Here is a 21503-nt window from a genome sequence, read left to right as displayed (position 1 = left end):
ATTCAGGCATTGTTGATGACTGTAGCGTCGATACTGTTGTAGAGGATTCAGAATTAGTAACAGGAAGAGTTAAGGATGGTGTACTTGTATTGGCCGGTGTAACTTCAGTCATTTTTTCATGTGTTGATCCTCCTGTAGTTATTTTAGATGGGGAGGGTACCTCCGAGGATAGGATTGTAGACAGGAATCTTGTAGGTGTCATAGGATGCACAGATGTAGATTGTTTAGCTATTGTTGTTGAATATTTGGAGTCAGTACTTGTCTGCGTTGAATACAGTAGGGTTGATGATACTTTCTCTGTGGTAGATTTGGTTGTTGATCCATTAGTTGTAGCTTTGGATACCAGAGTTTGCTCCTCCGAAGTTGTACGTACGCTTAAGGTGCTATTCGACTGTACAGCAGCTGCTGATGTAGTAGCCGTTGTAATTGATTCTTTGGTTGATTTCATTGTTGATAAGCTAGTTATTTTCGTGGCAGTTGAAGCTTGATTAGAAGACGCTGCCATTGAAAGGCGTCTTGTGGGATGTTCAGTAGACGAAAAGGAAGGTGAGGATGAACGTGTCTCCACTGATGTGGACAATACCTGAGACGTTGATTGGACTTTTGATGATTCAGGTGCTGTGGGAGAATTTAGGCTTGGCTTTGTTGGCGATTGAGATGAGGAAGTTGGCAATGTTGCGAATACGGTTGGAGAAGTTAGGGTAGCAACTGGTAATGTTGTAGCCGGAGAGTTCGTCGTAGCTGCTTCTCTGGTGCTCAATGTCTTAGCTGTTGTGCCAAAGGGTGTAGCTGGTTCTGAAGACGATGACGTTGAAGACTTTGAGTTTTCTTCTGAGGAAAGTATTAGCAGTGACAAGGTTGTTGCTGTTTTAAGAAGTGATGAAGATGGTTTTAGAGACGACGTATGCAACGATGATGCCTTCGACGTTGGGTTTTTCACTGACGTCCTTGTATTTGTTGAAACTGCTGAGGACGTCTTAAATGTTACTGTTGGTTGCGATGGTGAAATTGTTTTCGTTGTAGAAACTTTCTCGGTGGACAATGTGGAAGGTGCCATTTCTGGTCTGGACACTGTCTGGGTCTCCATTGGCTGTGAGGATGACACTTTGGTTACAGAAGCAGATGATGTTGAAGAGTACAAATCTGACGGAGACACATCCGGTATCTTTGACGTCAGTGCATCTGCCAGAGATGAAGTCTGCATACTTGTTTCAGTGGGTTGCAACGTTGGCACAGACACAGACGTTGTGGCAAGGAGAGGAGTACCAGTTGACTGAGCTGTTGATGTCGAGAGGCCATGCAATGATGTTTCAGATACAATCTTTGGTGTTGTTAATTTCACGGGGGATGACGAAGATGAGCGGGACTTGGTAGATGTTGATGTCAATGTTGAAAAGAACATTTGTGTTGTGGAAGGCACAGATGAGGTGGGATGTATTGATGACAACAGCTTTGTTGTGGGTAATTTTTCAGTGGTTGATTGTGTCGTCAACATCTCTGTGGGGTGCTGCGTTGATATTAAGCTTCCAGTACTACTTGATGACAGGGTGGACAGTGCCAAAGACGTTGATGAAAACAGTTTTGTTGTGGCTGATGGTGCCGTCAACATCTTTGTTGGTTCAAATAGTATTGTCGTGGAGGTACTTGATGAAGATTCCTCTGGTGTTGTGCTTAATTCAGAGGTTTCAGGCACATTTGATGTTGTTGATGTCTGAATGGCTGGTTGAGATGTTGTTAGCTCAGTAGGACTCAGGAGAGAGGAAAGTTGTGTTGTTGTCGATTCATCTGAGGGATCATTGTCTGTAGTAACAACCGATGATGTTGATTTATAAGAACCAGGCACATTTGATGTTGTTGCTGTCTCAACAGTTGGTTGAGACGTTGTTAGCTCAGTAGGACTCGTAAGAGAGGAAAGTTGTGTTGTTGTCAATTCATCATTGTCTGTAGTAACTACCGACGATGTTGATTGTCTGGTCAATGATGAAGTTGTTGGTGATGCTTCACTTCTTGTAGAATAAGCCGTTGACGTAGGTTTTGACGTCACTACAGTTGATTCAGGTAAGGTAGAAGATGGCGGTACTGACGAAATCAAATGCAAGGTTGATGATACATTAGATGACAAGGCGAGTGTAGATGTCAATGGTGTTTCTTCTGAAGTTGTTGTAGATCGTTCTTTAGTTGAAGTTGATGATGATGTTACAGGTGGCAATGTTGTTTTTATCGTTGAATAAAAGGTTGAAGCTTCAGTCTTTGGTGGGCTTGTTGACAATGCCCCAGAAGTTGACCATGAGGCAGGAACTGATGAGATGGAAGTAGAAGCCTGTGACATTGACATTGTCTCCTTCGAAGAAGGTGTATCAAGTGTTGGCATCGCACTTCCTCTTGAAGGAGAATGTGTTCCTTTTGCTGATGTTGACATTGACGTTCGCTCTCTCAAAGATGTCAGTTCCAAAGAGATTGTATTTGAGGGTTGAGAGGCCACATGCTCTGTGGCATGTACTCCAGATGTAAAGACAGTACTTGATGAATCTGGCTGCATTGCTGGCGATGATGTCTGGACTTCTGAATGGGTTGTTGCCTCATCGTGTCTTGATGATGTTGACTCTCTTTTAAGAGTTGAGGATGCGGATGCTTTTGAGGACAGCAGGGGCACTGAAGTAGACAAAGGTCCAGATGACGAAGATGTTACTGTTACTTCAGTTGGGTTTAGGGATGATGAGCGAGTGTTTGACACCTGTGTAGTTTCTGTCGATGTTGACTTTGTTGACTGCACTCTCGGTAATGACAACACTGTTGTAGCTGTCAATACTGAAGTCATTGCATCTGCCATGGTTGGAGAAGGCAATTCCTTGGTAGTTGATTCCACCGATGTTGATACTTTGCTTGAAGATGTTGGAGGGTGGGAGACTTGAGATGAAAGCATAGGTGCTGTAGTAGTAAAATCAGCTACTGATACAGAGGGTGATGATGAATCAGTCATTTTCTGTGTTGAAGGGATAGTAGTCTTTACAGAGCTTTTCCATTTTGAGGCTGCCGTTGTTGATGGTGTGGTTGTGAATGGGCCTGATAATGGTAATGTTGAGGAAAGTGTAGATCCTACATTAAGCTTCGTTGATGTTGGCTTTGTCGAAACCTTTTGTGATGATGTTGTAAAACGGGCGGATGATGGCAAACCTGGCTCACTTGTTTTCAGCATTGTCATGGTTGGTAACAGTGAGATTGTTTTTGGTGTTGAAAGTGTCAGAGACTGCAACGTTGTCGATGACCTCTTATCTGAATGAGTCGTTGAAATCTGAGTAGTTGTTATATGTCTCACTGTTGAATGTTCAGTTGTTGCTGACGGTGGGGAAGTTACTTCTGTTGTGGATTGTCCTCTAGAGGTAGTAAATGTAGCATGAACTGTTGATGATGTTGGCTCTACCAACGCCGGTGACGAGCGTGCCTCCGTAATTGACTGGGTTGTTTGTGCATCAGAAACCCCAGATGTCGAGACTTGTTTCCAAAACGTACTTGTTGGTGCTGAAAAGACCTTTGTTGGCATCTGTTTTGGAGTTGATACAAGGGATGATGAAGAAGGGGAAGATGGTTTTTTAGTCGTCAATAGGCTTGTTGGCTTCGGCGTTCTTCTTTCTGTTGTTGACTCTGTCATTGTCGTATCAAGCCAGGACGGTTTTGATGACGAATGTGAAGACACAAAAGAAGAACCGATTGGTGATGTTTCTGTTGTAGACCTTTGGGTGATTGAGTTTCCTGTCGTTACTCCAGTAGAAACTTTTTCGGTCTGTGATGTTTTCATTGCCGACACTCCAGTTGTAGACCTTTGGTGTATTGGCCCTTTCGTAACTGCAGTAGTGATTGAATCTGGTGTTGATTGTCTTGTTATTGTCGGTAAGCTAGTTTTCTCATTTACTGCAGTGGATACTGACCTCCCTGTAGTTTGTAAAGAAGCATTTTTCAATGATGTGGCAAGTTCTGATGTAACGAAAGAACTGGTTGTTTCCTTTGACTGCTGTAACGTTGTTGATTCAAAGGATGGCCGGCTTCTTGTTGGCCAATCAGTTTCAGTAACGCTAGACGACAGTACTAACGAAGCTGTTAATGCTTCTTCGGTCCTTGGTGAAGATGTAGGTGCTTCACTACTTCCTTCAGGGTGTTGTGACGAAGTATGTTGAGCTGTTGTTCCCACTGTAGAGGCTTTTGATGAAGAAGAAAAAGTTATTGGCACTTTGGGGGGTTCTGACGTGACATCACTTGGTTCTGAAGCAACAGTAGTTGTTTCTAAGTCTGTTGTTGATTGCAGAAGCTGCTTCTTTGTCGTTGATACACTAGTGGTATCTGCTGACGTTGAAGCTGTTGTTGAGGATAGTGATGACTGATAAGTAGTTTGCACTGATGTGGTTGGCAAGGTCGACATGTAGGCCATGGAACTAGTCGGTGATGATGTAGATGTAATAGATTCACTTGTTTGTTTTGGAGAAGATTGTAAGGTTGTGCTAGTGGCTGTAGCTGTAGCCTTGGAAAATGTTGATAATTCTTCAGTTGTTTGTAAATGAGGCAATCCACTTGTCATCTGATGTGTTGAACTTGGTTCCAAAGATGTAAGAATTGAAGATCTTGTGGTTGACTTGGTTGGTTTTCCTGAAAACGTGGTTGCTTCTTTAGGTGTAGCATTTGAGGTTGAAGTATTCAAAGCCGTTGTGTCAGGTTGCACTGCGGTTGTCAAAACTTCGCTGAAAGATGTTTCCACAAGTGTACTTAATGTGTTAGTTGTTGACGACAAACTTGGGGTCTCTTTGGTTGTGGCAAGTGTTGGAATCACTTTTGAGGAAGTTGCTACTGGCGTAGACGATTTCTGTGTCGGCGTTGAAGATTGATTTGAAGAAGTTTGTTGAGTAAACCCGGATGTTTCTAAGGCAGTAGAACCTTGCTTCAAATGTGACGTCACAGATGCACTAAATGTGTTTGTTGGGATGTTTGTAGACCTGCTGGTTGTCGCAGGTGTAGGGTTCAGGGACATGGTTGACCGTGTGGATGTTTGTGCCAATGGTGTGGTACTGGCAGTTGAAGTTGTTTCTGATGGAGTGGTCATTCTTTTTGTTGGTTCTGGCAAAGTAGAAGGACTTGGAGTTGGTGAAGTTTCTTCCATAGATGCCCCTGTAGTTGTCAACAGAACTGATGTGTGGCCTGAGGACAGAAATTTTGTAGATACTGGCTCTGCAGTAATTGATTCTGACCCTACTGTTGTAGGTGATGTCTTTGCAGTGATTATTTCTGAGGTCATCAGCCTTGAACTTTCTGTATATGCTTGCTGTGTAGTGCTTGGTTCAGAAGGCACTGTTGTAGAAAATCCAGTTGTTGTTGGCTGTGTGGTTTCAGGTTCAAGAAACGCTGTTGTACTAGAAAATCCTGCAGATGTTGGTTGTGTGGTTCTAGCGTGAGAAGACACTGCTGTTGTAGACAATCTTGTAGATGTTGGCTGCATTGTTCTTGCATCAGAAGACACTGCGGTTGAAGAAAACTCAGTAGATGTTGGCTGTGTGGTGGCCGTTTTAGCTGACACTGTTTTTGTAGAAAGTCCTGTAGATGTTTGCTGCATGGTTGTTGAGTCAGAAGACACTACTGTTGAAGAAAATCCTGTTGCTGTTGGCTGTGTGGTTCCAGCTTCAGAAGACACTGCTGTTGTAGACAATCTTGTAGCTGTTGGCTTCATGGTTGTTCCATCAGAAGACACTACTGTTGAAGAAAATCCTGTTGCTGTTGGCTGTGTGGTTCCAGCTTCAGAAGACACTGCTGTTGTAGACAATCTTGTAGCTGTTGGCTTCATGGTTGTTCCATCAGAAGACACTACTGTTGAAGAAAATCCTGTTGCTGTTGGCTGTGTGGTTCCAGCTTCAGAAGACACTGCTGTTGTAGACAATCTTGTAGCTGTTGGCTTCATGGTTGTTCCATCAGAAGACACTACTGTTGAAGAAAATCCTGTAGATGTTGGTTGTGTGGTTCCAGCTTCAGAAGACACTGCTGTTGTAGACAATCTTGTAGCTGTTGGCTTCATGGTTGTTCCATCAGAAGACACTACTGATGAAGAAAATCCTGTTGCTGTTGGCTGTGTGGTTCCAGCTTCAGAAGACACTGCTGTTGTAGACAATCTTGTAGCTGTTGGCTTCATGGTTGTTCCATCAGAAGACACTACTGTTGAAGAAAATCCTGTAGATGTTGGTTGTGTGGTTCTAGCTTCAGAAAGCACTGCTGTTGTATACAATCTTGTAGATGTTGGCTGCATGGTACTTGCACCAGAAGACACTGATATTGAAGAGAATCCTGTAGATGTTGGTTGTGTGGTTGTTACGTCGGAAGACACTACTGTTGAAGAAAACCCAGTAGATGTTGGCTGTGTGGTGGCCGGGTCAGTTAACACTGTTGCTGCAGACAATCTTGTAGAACTTGGCTGCATGGTTCTGGCATCAGAAGACACTGTTGTTGAAGAAATTCTTTTAGAAGTTGGTTGTGTAGTTCTAGCTTCAGAAAGCACCTTTGTTGTAGACAATCTTGTAGATGTTGACTGCATGGTACTTACATCAGAAGACACTGCAGTTGAAAAGAACCCAGTTGATTTTGGCTGTGTGGTAGCCGGGTCAGTTAACACTGTTGCTGGAGACAATCTTGTAGATGTTGGCTGCATTGTACTTGTAGATTTTAATTGAGTGGTGCTAGGTTCAGATGACATTGTTGAAGAAAATTCAGCAGATGATAAATGCATAGTGATTAGTTCTAATGACGCAGTTGTAGACAAAATTGTAGATGATTCCTCTATGGTGCTTGGTTCAGTAGACACTGCTGTTGATGAAGACAATATTGTAGAGGAGCGTTGGGTGGTGATTGGTTCAGCTAACATTGTGGTAGTAAACATTGAAGATGTTGGCTGATTGGTGCTTGGTTCAGTAGATATTGCTGTAGACAACCTTGTAGATGTAAGCTGTGTGGTGGTTGCTTTACTAGACACGGTTGTGGAAAATTCTGAAGATGTTGGCTCTGTGGTGCTTGGTTCAGTAGACAATGATGTAGAAAAACCTGAAGATGTTGCGTGTGTGGTGCTAGCTTGAGGGGTAGTAAACATTGAAGATGTTAAAATTGTGGTGTATGGTTCAGAAGACCATGTGGAAAAACCTGAAGATGTTGGCTCCGAGGTGCTTGGTTCAGTATTTGTTGATGTAGAAAATCTTGAATATGTTGGCAGTGTGGTGCTAGCTTCAGTAGACATTGTTGTTGTTGAATGTGTTGTCCTTGGTTCAGTCGACATTGTTGTGGCGAATCTTGAAGATGTTGGCTGTGTGTTGCTTGGTTCACTTTCAGTTGACATCGATGTAGAAAATTCTGAAGATTTTGAATGTATAGTGCTTGGTTCAGTTGACATTGTGCTAGTAAACATTGAAGACATTGGTTTTGTGGTGCTTGGTTCAGCAGATGATGTTGTAGATAATCTTGTGAGTTGTATGGTGCTTGGTTCAGTAGACATTGTTGAGAAAATTATTGAAGATGTTGCCTGTGTGGTGATTGGTTCAGTTAACATTGTGGAAGTTAACATTGAAGACGTTGGTTTTGCTGTACTTGGTTCAGTTGATGTTGTAGACAATCTTGTAGACGTGAGCTGTGTCCTGATTGGTTTAGTTGACATTGATGTAGAAAAGCCTGAAGATGTTGGATGTGTGGTGGTTGATCCAGTTGACATTGCTGTGAAGAATCTTGAAGTTGTTGGCTGTGTGGTTCTTGGTTTAGTTGACATTGTATAGGAAGATGTTGAAGATGTTTCCTGTGTGGTGCTTGGTTCAGTAAAAATTGATGTAGAAAATCCTGAAGATGTTGGCTGTGTGGTGCTTGCTTCAGCAGTGGAAAATGTTGAAGTTGGGTTTGTAGTGCTTGGTTCAGTAGATATTGTAGTAAACGATCTTGTAGATGTCAGGTGTGTGGTTCTTGGTTCAGTTGGCATTGATGTAGAAAATCCTGAAGATGTTTGTTTTGTGGTGGTTGGTTCAGTAGACATTGATGTAGAAAAACGTGAAGTTGTTGCCTGTGTAATGCTTGGTCCAGTAGATATTGTGGAGAATCTTGAAGATGTTGGCTGTGTGGTGCTTTGTTCAGTAGATATTGTAGTAGACGATCTTGTAGATGTCAGATGTGTGGTTCTTGGTTCAGTTGGCATTGATGTAGAAAGTCCTGAAGTTGTTGCTTGTGTGGCGATTGGTTCAGTAGACATTGATGTGGAGAATCCTGAAGTTGGTGCCTGTGTGGGGCTTGGTTCAGTAGACATTGATGTGGAGAATCCTGAAGTTGGTGCCTGTGTGGGGCTTGGTTCAGTAGACATTGATGTGGAGAATCCTGAAGTTGGTGCCTGTGTGGGGCTTGGTTCAGTAGACATTGATGTGGAGAATCCTGAAGTTGGTGCCTGTGTGGGGCTTGGTTCAGTAGACATTGATGTGGAGAATCCTGAAGTTGGTGCCTGTGTGGGGCTTGGTTCAGCAGACATTGTTGTAGACAACCTTGTAGATGTGAGCTGTGTAGTGGTTGGTTCATCAGTAGACATTGTTGTGGAAACTCCTGAAGATGTTGGCAGTGTGGCGCTGGGTTCAGTTGACATTGTAGTAAAGGATGTTGAAGATGTCGGCTTTGTGGTGCTTGGTTCAGTAGGCATTGTTGTGGACGATGTTGAAGATGTTGCCTGTTTAGTTCTTGGTTCAGTTGACATTGATGTAGAAAACCCTGACGATGTTGCTTGTGTAGTGCTAGCTTCAGTAGACATTGTTGTGGAAAATCCTGAAGTTGTTGCCTGTGTGGTTCTTGCTTCAGTAGACATTGTTGTGGCAAATCTAGATGTTGTTGAATATGTGGTACTTGGTTCAATTGATACTGATGTAGAAAATCCTGAAGTTGTTGGGGTTGTGCTGTGTTCAATTGGCATTGTTGTGGAGAATCTTGAAGATGTTGCTTGTGCGGTGCTAGCTTCAGTTGTAGTAAACACTGAAGATGTTGCCTGTGTGGTTCTTGCTTCAGTAGACGTTGTTGTAGAAAATCCTGAAGATGTTGAAAGTACGGTGCTTTGGACAGTTGACGTTATTGTGGGGAGTCTTGAAGATGTTGGCTGTGTGGTGCTCAGTTCAATAGACATTGTAGTGGAAGATGTTAAAATTGCTGGCTTTGTAGTGCTTGGTCCAGTTGGCATTGTTGTGAAGAATGTTGAAGTTGTTGTCTGTGTGCCTTTTGGCTCAGTTGGCATTGTTGGTAAGAATGTTGAAGATGTTGCTTGTGTGGTGATTAGTTTAGTTGGAATTCTTGTGGAGAATTTTGAAGTTGTTGGCGGTGTAGTACCTTCTTCAGTAGACAATGTAGTGGAAGATGTTGACATTGTTGGCTTTGTAGTGCTTGGTTCAGTAGACATTGCAGTGGAAGATGTTGACATTGTTGGCTTTGTAGTGCCTTGTTCAGTAGACATTGCAGTGGAAGATGTTGAAGTTGTTGGCGGTGTAGTACCTTGTTCTGTAGACAATGTAGTGAAAGATGTTGAAGTTGTTGGCCGGGTGGTGCTTTTTTCTGTAGACAATGTAGTGAAAGATGTTGAAATTGTTGGCCATGTGGTGCTTTGTTCAGTAGGCATTGTAGCGAAAGATGTTGATGTTGCTAGCTTTGTGGTGCTTGGTTCAGTAGACATTGTAGTAGGCGATCTTGTAGATGTCAGGTGTGCGATGCTTGGATCAGAAGGGACTGTTGTAGTATCGAATACTGTAGATGTAGGCGTCATGGTGCTTGCTTTGGAAAACACAGTCATTGTGGAAAGTACTGAAGAAGATACAAAATGAGATGTTCAGTTGACATCAACTTCAAAGCATGAATTTGCATATAATAATCTAAGAAGATAATGAACTATCTTTTTGTGAGATTGTTTTGTTTTACTTTATTAACATAATATGAATAAAATAGAAGAAGAGAAAGAAGCCCTCCTCCTGCTGCTGACCATATAACTTTAAGTTAACAAGATTGAATGTTAATCATAATTCAAATGTGATACATATAAGATGAAATAAGGAACAAAGACATAACAAAAATCTAATAAATATCAGTAGATTGCAAGATTAAAACTCACCTTTCGTGGATGATACCACTTTTGACGATTGATCTGATGGGAGAGAGGATGTTGACAGTGTTTTCCATTCAGATGATGTGGCCGAAGGTGTTGGCTTAGTATGGGACAACCGTTGTGGAGTCGTCCCTGATTGAAAAATTAATGGAGTCGAAGTTATGGACATTGTGGTAAATGCTGAGATAGATGGAGATGCATTTTTAACTGGAGATGATTTTGAAATCGTAAATTGTTGTGTAGGTTGTTTCTGTCTAGTTGATACACTACCAGTGTCTGTATGTGTTGTAGATGTCAATGAAGACAGTGATTGGTCATTAGTTTGCCTTACTGTGCTAGGTGACGTCAAAAGGGTTGTTGAGATAGCTGGTGATGTAGTTTTAACGGGAGATGATTTTGAAATTGTAAATCGTCGTGTAGGTTGTTTCCGTCTTGTTGATACAATAACTGTGTCTCTACGTGTTGTAGTTGTGACTGAGGACGTAGATTGTGCTATTGTGCTAGGTGATGTCAAATAGGAGGATCTAGATGGTATAGAAGTAGCTACATGTATATCAGTTGTTGGTTTGGAGAAAAGTTGTGATGCTAGAGGACTTATTGTTGAAGCAATTGCTCCCAGATATGGAAGCGTTGACATCTCTTGTGCAGTTGAACCTTGCTCAAAAGGTGTTGTCGTGAGTGATGTAAATTTGGTGGACATTTTTGTGTCAGGGTCTGGCAATGTAGATGTTTTTGACATTGTTGTGGAGAATCTTGAAGATGTCGGCTGTGTGGTTCTTGGTTCAGTTGTAATTCTTGTGGAGAATATTGAAGATGTTGGCTGTGGGGTTCTTGGTTCATTTGACACTGTTGTGGAGTATATTAAAGTTGTTGGCTGTGTGGTTCTTGGTTCAGTTGGAATTCTTGTGGATAACCTTGAAGTCGTTGGTTTTGTGGTGCTTGGTTCAGTAGATATTGCAGTAGACAATCTTGTAAATGTCAGGTGTGTGGTGCTTGGTTGAGAAGGTGCTGCAGTTGTATTTATGTCGGCATGTGGAAGAGTTGACATATCTTGTGCAGTTGTACGTTGCTCAAAAGGTGTTGTCGGGATTGAACTAAATTTGGTGGACATTGTTGTCTCAGGGTGTGGCAACGTAGCTGTTTCTGGGGTTCTTGAAACTTGCTCTGAAGACAATGTTTGAAGCAAACTTGACGTGCTTGATCCTTGCTCCAAAGGAACTGTCTCTAACATAGGTGATGCTGATATGTCCAATTGTGGGAACATTGACGTTTCTAGAGTTGTAGAACGTTGCTGAAAAGGCACTGTCACAAGTGTGCTGGACGTCATCAGGTCAGACTGCGAAAACGTTGTTTGTGAAGTTGTAGTGTCTTGTTCTGAAGGCGTCATTACAATTGTGCTTAATGTATTGGTCATGTCAGGTTTTGGGACAATTGTTGTTTCTAGAGCTGCTGCACTTTCTCTCAGAGTCATTGTCACAAGTGTGTCTAATGTCCTGGGTATTGTTGTTTTGTCTTGTGAAATCATTGATGTTTTCTGAGTAGTTGACCCTTGCTTAAAGGTTGTTGTCAAGAGTGGTCTAGTTGTGGTGGACATTGCTGTGTCATATTGTGACAACATAGACTCAGAGGTCTCTGTAGATTGTTGGTCTGAACGCATTGTATGTAGTATGCTGGACATTTCTGTGTCGTGTAGTGGAGAGAGTGAGGACTGCAGTGATGTAAAGTCTTGCTTTGAAGGTGTTGTCACAAGAGTACTTGATGACTCAGATGTTGTTGTGTCGTATCGAGGAAGTGCTGATGTTTCTTGAGTGGTTGAACCTTGCTCAAATGGCGTTGTAAAGAGTGGACTGCTTATGGCAGATGTTATTGTGCCACGTTGTGTGAAGATAGAGGTTTTGCTAGCTGTAGAAAATTTGTCTGAAGGCATTGTGTCTGGTGTGCTGAACATTTTTGTGTTGGGTTGTGAAGACAGTGATGTACGAAGAATTGTAGAGCTTTTCTCTGAAGATTTTGGTACAATAGTTGTTGTTAATGTGCTGGATATTGTTGTGTCAGGCTGTGTAAATGTTGTCTCTGCAGTTGTAGACTCTTTCTCTGAATAGGTCCTCAAAAGTGTACTAAATATGCTGAACATCGTGTTAAGTCGTGGGGACGTTGATCTTTGCTGATCTGTAGAACTTTTCTGCTCAAAAAGTATTGTTTGAAGTGTACTCAATTTGCTGGAAGTTGTTGTGTCAGGCTGTGGAAGTGTTGATGATCCTGGAACTGTGGGACCTTCCTGTAAGGGTGTTGTCATAAATGCACGTGATGTACGGGAAGTTGTTTTGTGTTGATGTGAAGGAATCTCTTGCTCAAAAGGGGTTGTCACAAGTGAACTTAATGTGTTGGAAGCTGTGGTGTCTTGGTCTTGGAGTTGTGATGTTTCTGAAACAGTGGACTCTTGCTCAAAATGGGTTGCCACAAGTGAACTTAATGTCCTGGAAGCTGTGGTTTCTTGTGGTTTTGATGTTTCTGAAGCTGTAGACCTTTGCTCGAATAAGGTTGTCCCAAGTGACCTCAATGATAATGTGCTGAAAACTGTCGTGCCTTGATGTTGTGGTTCTGCTGTTTCTGAAGCTGTGGACTCTTGTTCAAAAGCAGTTGTCACAAGTGAATTTAATGTGCTGGAAGCTGCTGTGTCTTGTTCTTGGGGTTTTGATGTTTCCACGGTTGTAGAAGCTTGCTCAAAAGGCATTGTCCCAAGTGCACTTGAAGCTGTGGTCTCTAGCTCAAAAGAGGTTGTCACAAGTGAAATTGAGATGCTGGAAGCTGTTGTGTCTTGTGGTTTTGATGTTTCTGGAACTGTAGACTCTTGCTCAAAAGAGGTTGTCAAAGGGGAACTTGATAATAATGTGCTTGAAGCTGTTGTATCTTGTTGGGGTTTTGATGTTTCTAAAGCTGCAGACTTTTGGTCAAATGAGGTTGTCACAAGTGAACGTAATGTGCTGGAAGCTGTTGTGTCTTGTGGTTTTGATGTTTCTGAAGCCATGGACTCTAGCTCAAAAGGGGTTGTCAGGAGTGCTAATGCAGAAGTCTTTGGAGGAGTTGATCCTTTCTCAAAAATATTTGAAACAAGTGAACTAAATGTTTCAGACGTTGTTGTGTCGGGTTGTGGAAGGGTATACGTAGATTTTTCTGCAGTAACTGTTGTAGAATCATCCTCTAAACGTGTTGTCACAAGTGTACTTAATGTGTTGGACATTGTTGGGTCAGGTAGTGGGGATGCTGCTGGAACCTCAGAAATTTGCTCCCGAGACATAAATGTACCAAGTGTACTGGACATTTTTGTGTCAGGTTGGGGAAATGTTGATGTTTCAACAGCTATAGAGCCTTGTTCAAAAGGTGCTGTCCGAAGGGTTTTTAATGCACTGGACATTGTTTTGTCCATATGTGTCAAATCAGTCAGCGTTGGCTTTATTTCTGATGAAACAGTAATACTAGGGGATGTTTTTAGCAAATCTACTAAAGATACTGAAGAATTGGATGTAGATGCTACTGTACTTATCGGAAGTGTGGAGATTGGAGAGGACGATAAAAATGGTGTCCGTGTTGGGGATGACGTTAAGGATGGTTGCTCGGTTGTGGGTGTTACCGGTGTGGTGATAGGTTCTGCTGTTATAACAGTCCGTGTCTGAGTCGAGAACGTCGTAGTCATTAATTGTCGTGTTACTGGTCTAGTCGTACTTAAATGCGTGGTTTGAGACACAGGTGTGTTGGGAGGTGGAGAAACCACTGGTGTTATAGTTGATAAAAATGCTATCCTTGTTGGGGATGCCTTCAAGGATGGTTGCTTGGTTGTTGGTGTTAACAGTGTGCTGATTGGTTCTGCAGTTGCAGTTGTCCATGTCTGAGTCGTCAATGTCGCTGTCAGTAATTGTCTTGTTACTGGTATATACGTTGTACTTAAAGGTGTAGTTTGAGACGAAGGCGAGTTGGTATGAAGAGGTGATGTGGTTTGTGGAGTAGATGGGTTGGGAGGTGGGAAAACCACCGATGTTATAGTTGTGGCAAGTGCTGAAGAACATATTAAGAAGCAACTTAAGATACAAAATATCAAACTCTTCAGCCACACAAAAATAGAAAGATTACTCATAACTGTGCAATGCATGGATGAGATAATAACAGACGCTGTTTTTATCCTCCACTATGATAGAGACTCACCTTTTGTGGACGATATTGCTTTTGAAGGTTGCTCTGATGAGAGGGAGGATGTGGGCAGTGTTTTCCATTCAGACGATGCGGCTGGTGGTAAAGTTGTCGCAGTAGAGCGAGCGGCTGAAGTCCTTGACTCAGTAGGGGGCAACTGTTGCGGAGTCGTCGCTGATTGAAAAATTAATGAAGACGAAGTTACCGACATTGTGGAAGAAGCTGTCGAGATTGATGGTGATGTAGTTTTAATAGGAGCTGATTCTGAAATTGTCAGTCGTTGTGTTGGTTGTTTCTGTCTAGTAGTTGATATACTACCTGTGTCTGTATGTGTTGCAGTTGTCAATGAAGACGGTGATTGGTCATCAATTTGCCTTACTGTGCTAGGTGATGTCGAAAGGTAGGATCTAGTTGACGATGAGATAGAAGTAGCTACATTAGGTGTTGGTTTTGAGAAAAACGTGGACGTTTCTTGAGTCGTAGACCCCTGTTTAACGGGCGTTGCTGTGGGTGTTGTAAATTCACTGGATGTTGTTGTAATCGTATTGACTTCTGGAAATGTTGAGGCTTGTGAAGCCTTCAAAGTCTGCTGAAATGGCGATGTGGGATACACACTTGGTGTGTTGGATGTTATGGCGTCAGTTTGGGAAAACGTTGATGTTTCTAACCCCGTTGATTCTTCCTGAAAGGGCGTTTTCACAGGCATACTTAATGTGCTTGCCATTGAAGTGTCCAGTCTTCTAGTTGTACTGGATGTTGTTGCGCTCATTGTTGGAAGCACTGTAGATTCTAGAGCTGTTGAGCTTTGCTCTACAGCCGTTGTCGTATCTGTGTATGGTGCACCTGACGTTGTTGTGCTGCCTTGAGAAGCGATCGTCGTATGCAGAGATGTAGCATCTTGATCTGAGGATGTTGTCACAAGTGTAGTTGATGTGCTTGATGTTTCAGTGTCCGGTTGTGGAGAGGTTGTTGTCTGCGGTTCTGTTGACGGTTGCTCTGAGGACGTTGTCACGAGTGTAGTTGAAGTGCTGGATGTTTCAGTGTCCGGTTGTGGAGAGGTTGTTGTTTGCAGTTCTGTTGACGGTTGCTCTGAGGACGTTGTCACAAGTGTAGCTGAAGTGCTGGATGTTTCAGTGTCCGGTTGTGGAGAGGTCGTTGTTTGCGGTTCTGTTGACGGTTGCTCTGAGGACGTTGTCACAAGTGTAGTTGAAGTGCTGGATGTTTCAGTGTCTGGTTGTGGAGAGGTTGTTGTTTGCAGTTCTGTTGACGGCTGCCCTGAGAGCGAACTTGTCACAAGTGTGGTTAATGTGCTGGATGTTGTAGTGTCAGGTTGAGGAGAGAATGATGTTTGCAGAGCTGTTGACTGTTGCCATAAGGGACCCGGTGTTGTAACAAGTGTAGTCGATGTGCTGGATGTTATGGTGTCCGGTTGTGAAAGTGACAATGGTTCTTGGGTAGTCGAGCGTTGCTCAAAAGACGCTGTTATCAGTGACCTTACTGTGGTGGACGTTGTTGTGTCCGGGTCTGGGAACGAAGGTGTTTCTGACAATGAAACATGCTGTGACAACACTGTTTGAAGTGTACTTGATGCATTAGACAAAGACCCTTCTTCCAAAGGCGTTGTCACTGATGTAGGTGATTTGCTGGATTGTAGAATGTCTGGTTGTGTACTTAATGTTCTCAGCACTGTTGTGTCTTGTTGTAAAGTTGTAGACACTTCCTCAAAAGGAGTAGTCACAGGTTGTTCGCGTAATGTGCTCAGCACTGTTGTGTCTTGTTGTAAAGTCGTAGACACTTGCTCCAAAGGACTAGTCACAGGTTGTGTACTTAATGTGCTCAGCACTGTTGTGTCTTGTTGTAAAGTTGTAGACACTTGCTCCAAAGGAGTAGTCACAGGTTGTGTACTTAATGTGCTCAGCGCTGTAGTGTCTTCTTGTGAAGTTGTAGACACTTGCTCTAAAGGACTGGTCACAGGATGTGTACTTAATGTGCTCAGCACTGTTGTGTCTTCATGGGAAGTTGTGGACACTTCCTCCAAAGGAGTAGTCACAGGTTGTGTACTTAATGTGCTCAGCACTGTTGTGTCTTGTTGTGACGTTGTAGACACTTGCGCCAAAGGACTGGTCACAGGTTGTGTACTTAATGTGCTCAGCACTGTTGTGTCTTGTTGTAAAGTTGTAGACACTTGCTCCAAAGGAGTAGTCACAGGATGTGTACTTAATGTGCTCAGCACTGTTGTGTTTTGTTGTGACGTTGTAGACACTTGCGCCAAAGGACTGGTCACAGGTTGTGTACTTAATGTGCTCAGCACTGTTGTGTCTTGTTGTGTAGTTGTAGACACTTGCTCCAAAGGAGTAGTCACAGGATGTGTACTTAATGTGCTCAGCACTGTTGTGTCTTGTTGTGACGTTGTAGACACTTGCGCCAAAGGACTGGTCACAGGTTGTGTACTTAATGTGCTCAGCACTGTTGTGTCTTGTTGTAAAGTTGTAGACACTTGCTCCAAAGGAGTAGTCACAGGATGTGTACTTAATGTGCTCAGCACTGTTGTGTTTTGTTGTGAAGTTGTAGACACTTCCTCAAAAGGAGTAGTCACAGGTTGTTCGCGTAATGTGCTCAGCACTGTTGTGTCTTGTTGTAAAGTTGTAGACACTTGCTCCAAAGGAGTAGTCACAGGTTGTGTACTTAATGTGCTCAGCACTGTTGTGTCTTGTTGTAAAGTTGTAGACACTTCCTCAAAAGGAGTAGTCACAGGTTGTTCGCGTAATGTGCTCAGCACTGTTGTGTCTTCTTGGGAAGTTGTAGACACTTGCGCCAATGGAGTGGTCACAGGTTGCGTACTTAATGTGCTCAGCACTGTTGTGTCTTCTTGGGAAGTTGTAGACACTTGCTCCAAAGGAGTAGTCACAGGATGTGTACTTAATGTGCTCAGCACTGTTGTGTCTTGTTGTAAAGTTGTAGACACTTCCTCAAAAGGAGTAGTCACAGGTTGTTCGCGTAATGTGCTCAGCACTGTTGTTTCTTCTTGGGAAGTTGTAGAGACTTGCTCGAAAGGACTGGTCACAGGTTGTGTACTTAATGTGCTCAGCACTGTTGTGTCTTCTTGGGAAGATGTAGACACTTGCTCCAAAGGACTGGTCATAGGATGCGTACTTAATGTACTCAGCACTGTAGTGTCTTCTTGTGTAGTTGTAGACACTTGCTCCAAAGGAGTAGTCACAGGATGTGTACTTAATGTGCTCAGCACTGTTGTGTCTTGTTGTAAAGTTGTAGACACTTGCTCCAAATGACTGGTCACAGGATGTGTACTTGATGTGCTCAGCATTGTGGTGTCTTCTTGTGAAGTTGTAGACACTTGCGCCAATGGAGTGGTCACAGGATGTGTACTTAATGTGCTCAGCACTGTTGTGTCTTGTTGGGAAGTTGTAGATACTTGCTCCAACGGCATGGTTACAGGTGTGCTTGATGTGATGGACGTCGTCATTGTGTTGGGTTGTGGCAGTGTTGATTTTTCTGAAACTGTCGATTCTTGCTCAAAAAATGTTGTCGGAAGTGTGCTTGATGTTCCGGATACTGTTGTGTCGGGTTGTGGCAACATGGTTGTTTCTGAAGCTGTAGAACCTCGCTCAAAAGTGGTTTTCACAAGTGAACTTGTTGTGTCTTGTGGGGGAACTGATGTTTCTAATTTTGTAGAGTCTTGCTCAAAATGTGTTGACACAAAAGTACTTGATGTAAAGGGAGTTGTATTACGTTGAGGAAGCGCTGATGTCTGTTGAGTTGAACCTTGCTCAAAAATTGTTGTAGGAAGCGTACTAAAGTTGTCAGACGTTGTTCTGTCAGATAGTTGAGACGTTGAATGCCAAACTGTTGTAGAACTTTGCTCAGATGGTGTTACATGAAGTGTAGTTATTGTAGACATGGTTGTGTCGGGTTGCGGAAGTGTTGATGTTTCCACAGCTGTCGCAAGTTGCTCAGTTGATGTCTCTACAGCCACAGGTGTCGTTAATGTGCTAGACATTGTTGTGGCAGGTTGTGGGAGTGTTGAATGCTCTACAGTTGTAGAATCTTGCTCAAAAGTCGTTGTCTGAAGGTTCCTTGATGTGCTAGACATTGTTGTGGTGAGTTGAGGAAGTGTTGAATGCTCTACAGTTGTAGAATCTTGCTCAAAAGTCGTTGTCTGAAGGCTACTTGATGTGCTAGACATTGTTGTGGCTGGTTGAGGAAGTGTTGAAAACTCTACAGTGGTATAATCTTGCTCAAAAGTTGTTGTCTGAAGGCTACTTGATGTGCTAGACATTGTTGTGGCTGGTTGAGGAAGTGTTGAAAACTCTACAGTGGTAGAATCTTGCTCAAAAGTTGTTGTCTGAAGGCTCCTTGATGTGCTATACATTGTTGTGGCAGGTTGAGCAAGCGTTGAATGCTCTACAGTTGTAGAATCTTGCTCAAAAATCGTTGTCTGAAGGCTACTTGATGTGCTAGACATTGTTGTGGTGAGTTGAGGAATTGTTGAATGCTCTACAGGTGTAGAATCTTGCTCAAAAATCGTTGTCTGAAGGCTCCTTGATGTGCTAGACATTGTTGTGGCAGGTTGAGGAAGTGTTGAATGCTCGACATTTGTAGAATCTTGCTCAAAAGTCGTTGCTTGAAAGCTACCGGATGTGCTAGACATTGTTGTGGCAGGTTGAGGAAGTGTTGAATGCTCGACATTTGTAGAATCTTGCTCAAAAGTCGTTGTCTGAAGGCTACTTGATGTGCTATATATTGTTGTGGCGGGTGTTGCAAGCGTTGAATGCTTTGCAGTTGTAGACTGCTGCTCAGAAGTTGTTGCATGCAGCGTAGGTAAGGTGCCAGGTTGCGTTGGGTTGGGTTGTGGAAGCGTTGACGTTTCTATAGCTGTTGAAAGTTGCTCAAAAGTTGTTGTAATAGGTGTACTTATTGTGCTAGACGTTGTTTTGTCAGGTTGCGGATGTGTTGATTTTTCTATAACAGTTACTGTAGAAACTTGCTCAGAAGGCGTTGCATGAGGCGTAGTTATTGTCGTAGACACCGTTGTGTCGGATTGTGGGAGGGTTGTTTTTTCCACAGTGTGTGCTCCTATCGGAAGTGTGGAGATAGGGGAGGACGTAGGCGATAAGAATGCTGCTTTTGTTGTCGATGAATCTAAGGATGATTTTTCTATAGCTGTAGATACTTGCTTAGAGGGCGTTGCATGAGGCGTAGTTATTGTCCTAGACGTTGCTTTGTCGGGTTGTGGAAGGGTTGATTTTTCCACGGTTTGTGTTGCTATTGGAGGTGTAGAGATAGGGGAGGACGTTGGCGATAAGAATGCTGCGTTTGTTGTCGATGAATCTAAGGACGATTGCTCAGTCGAATACCATCTTGATGTTAACTGTGTGGTGATTGGTTCTGCTGTTGTAACGGTCCATGTCTGAGTCGAAAATGTCGTCGTAGGTAACTGTCGTGTCATTGGTCTAGTTGTTCTTAAAGGTGTGGTTTGTGAAGCAGGTGAGTTGGAGGGTAGAGATGTGGTTTGTGGACTAGGTGCGTTGGGAGGCAATGAAACCACAGATGTTATAGTTGTAGGAAGTTCTAGAGAAAACAAAAGAAATGTTGGCACAAAATTTTATCATAATACAGGCCATATGAGTACAATACAGGCAAATATAGATGTCATTGAATAAAAGTTTAAAGATAAGGTAAAACACTTACCATCTGTTGGTGAAGTCGTTGTTGCTAACTTAGTTGTAGGACCTTCTAGAAAAAAAACAAACATTGGCACCAAATTTGATTACAACAATGGATAACATCCTATGAGTACAATACAGGCAGATATAACATCTACTAAGATAATTCCACTATGGTACATAATTCTGCCACCGTAAAATGATAAGTCCAAACAGATCTCTAACCCAACATTCCCCAGTATAAGGGACTTCAGTATATCTACACTGTGCATACCTGGGGGGTGCTGCACTAGAGATCTCTCAAACCCACTGTTTTTCAAAGTGGCAGATTTATGTAACGCGGTGGATTAATGTTCACGGAGGTTTAAGTTAGATGTCTTTGAAGAAAACTTTAAAGGAGAGGTAAAATACTTACCATCTGTTGACGATGTAATTGTCGTCAGCTTATTTGGCCAGAAAGGGGATGTTCTCCTTTCAGATGACGTGGTCGGTGGCAAACTTGTCACAGTTGATTGAGCAGTGGGCGTCTTTCTTTTCGCTTGAGACGTCTCATGTTGAACTGTTACGTGTGGAAACGTACTGGAAGGCTCAGGAGAAGACAATGGAACACTAGTAGGGTTTGTCTTTGTTGTTTCAAAAGCCGATGATGATGGTAGCAAGTCAGTACTAGATGTTCCAGGAGTGGAGTTTACAGACTTCAAGACTGTTTTTTGTGACGCAGACGTACTGCCAGAGGGTGGCATTGAGGATGTCCATTGAAGGGAGGGCGATTGCGTCATTGATGTCTGTGCCTGCCTTGTGGAGGTTGAGTATTCTGTTGAAGACAATGTGGGCTCACTGAATGATGAAGTAGGGAATGGACCAATGGCTTTTGTTGGTAATCTTGGTGTCCGTCGGTGAGAGGATAAACCTAAAGTCATTTCTGTTGATGTTCCAGGAGACTGAGTATATTCTTTTGGAGCTGTAGACAGTGTTGACGATCTCAGTGTTGTTAGGTTTGTCACTGATGACGTGGTTTCTTCTCCTGAAGATGTTGACTGGAGGACAGCTTCTGTAGGCATATTTTGCAACGTACTACTTGCAGATTCAGTTGTCTTCAATGTCTGAATCCTAGAGCTGGACAAGGCAGAAGAAAACGTAGTCCGATCTGATTTTGATGTCGACACAAACGTTACCTGCTGCTTTGTTGGGGCTGCTGATGAGGCACTATTACGAGAGAGTGATGATGTTTTCCTATGAGTCTGAAATGGAGTAGATGAGAGCACTGGCAATGGTGTGGATGTCGAGACCTGTCTGGTAAATGTTGGAGCAGATGACCAGCTGCTTCTATGAACAGTCGATAATGGTGACCTTGTCGAAGATGAATTGAAATTTGATTTTGAAGTCATCTTCTCTGGATCAATTGTTAGCCTGTCAGTAGACGTTGACATCGTCACTGATGGTCCAGCTTTTGCAGTATTTGAAGCAGTAGTTTTCTCTGTTATTTCTTTTGTTGAGGTTGTCTCGAC

At 42.8% G+C, this 21503-nt stretch overlaps 2 protein-coding genes across 2 annotated transcripts; both read right to left on the bottom strand.

Annotated features, from left to right (window-relative positions):
- Nucleotides 1-2: 2 nt before the first annotated feature.
- On the bottom strand, nucleotides 3-20060 carry LOC136421123 (mucin-2-like). The gene is made up of 5 exons (XM_066408275.1): nucleotides 20021-20060; nucleotides 14327-14485; nucleotides 10133-10258; nucleotides 537-9066; nucleotides 3-33 (listed from the first exon to the last, which is right to left on the bottom strand). Exons 4-5 carry the CDS (start codon nucleotides 8951-8953, stop codon nucleotides 3-5), a joined length of 8448 nt encoding a protein of 2815 aa, XP_066264372.1. The 5' UTR covers nucleotides 8954-9066; nucleotides 10133-10258; nucleotides 14327-14485; nucleotides 20021-20060.
- LOC136420975 (uncharacterized) lies at nucleotides 14695-17795 on the bottom strand. Its single transcript, XM_066408117.1, has 4 exons — nucleotides 17621-17795; nucleotides 16341-16889; nucleotides 15033-15586; nucleotides 14695-14718 (listed from the first exon to the last, which is right to left on the bottom strand). Exons 1-4 carry the CDS (start codon nucleotides 17793-17795, stop codon nucleotides 14695-14697), a joined length of 1302 nt encoding a protein of 433 aa, XP_066264214.1.
- Nucleotides 20061-21503: the final 1443 nt, after the last annotated feature.

The sequence above is a fragment of the Branchiostoma lanceolatum genome, chromosome 15 (assembly GCF_035083965.1).
Source record: "Branchiostoma lanceolatum isolate klBraLanc5 chromosome 15, klBraLanc5.hap2, whole genome shotgun sequence".
Classification (NCBI taxonomy): domain Eukaryota; kingdom Metazoa; phylum Chordata; class Leptocardii; order Amphioxiformes; family Branchiostomatidae; genus Branchiostoma; species Branchiostoma lanceolatum.
The sequence above is the reverse complement of the archived record's forward strand: the minus strand, read 5'-3'. Positions and strand labels throughout refer to the sequence as shown.

Excerpts from the sequence above, each read along its gene's own strand:
- LOC136421123 (XM_066408275.1), bottom strand. The coding sequence starts at position 8,953 with ATGCCAATTGAACACAGCACAACCCCAACAACTTCAGGATTTTCTACA. Across the intron at positions 34-536 it reads TCATCCTCACCTTCCTTTTC|TATCGACGCTACAGTCATCA; the intron begins GTCTACTGAACA and ends CCTCTACAACAG.
- LOC136420975 (XM_066408117.1), bottom strand. The coding sequence starts at position 17,795 with ATGACGACGTCCATCACATCAAGCACACCTGTAACCATGCCGTTGGAG. Across the intron at positions 16,890-17,620 it reads CACAATGCTGAGCACATCAA|GAAGTGTCTACAACTTCACA; the intron begins GTACACATCCTG and ends ACTCCTTTTGAG. Across the intron at positions 15,587-16,340 it reads TGACTACTCCTTTGGAGGAA|GGCAGCCGTCAACAGAACTG; the intron begins GTGTCCACAACT and ends GTTCGCTCTCAG.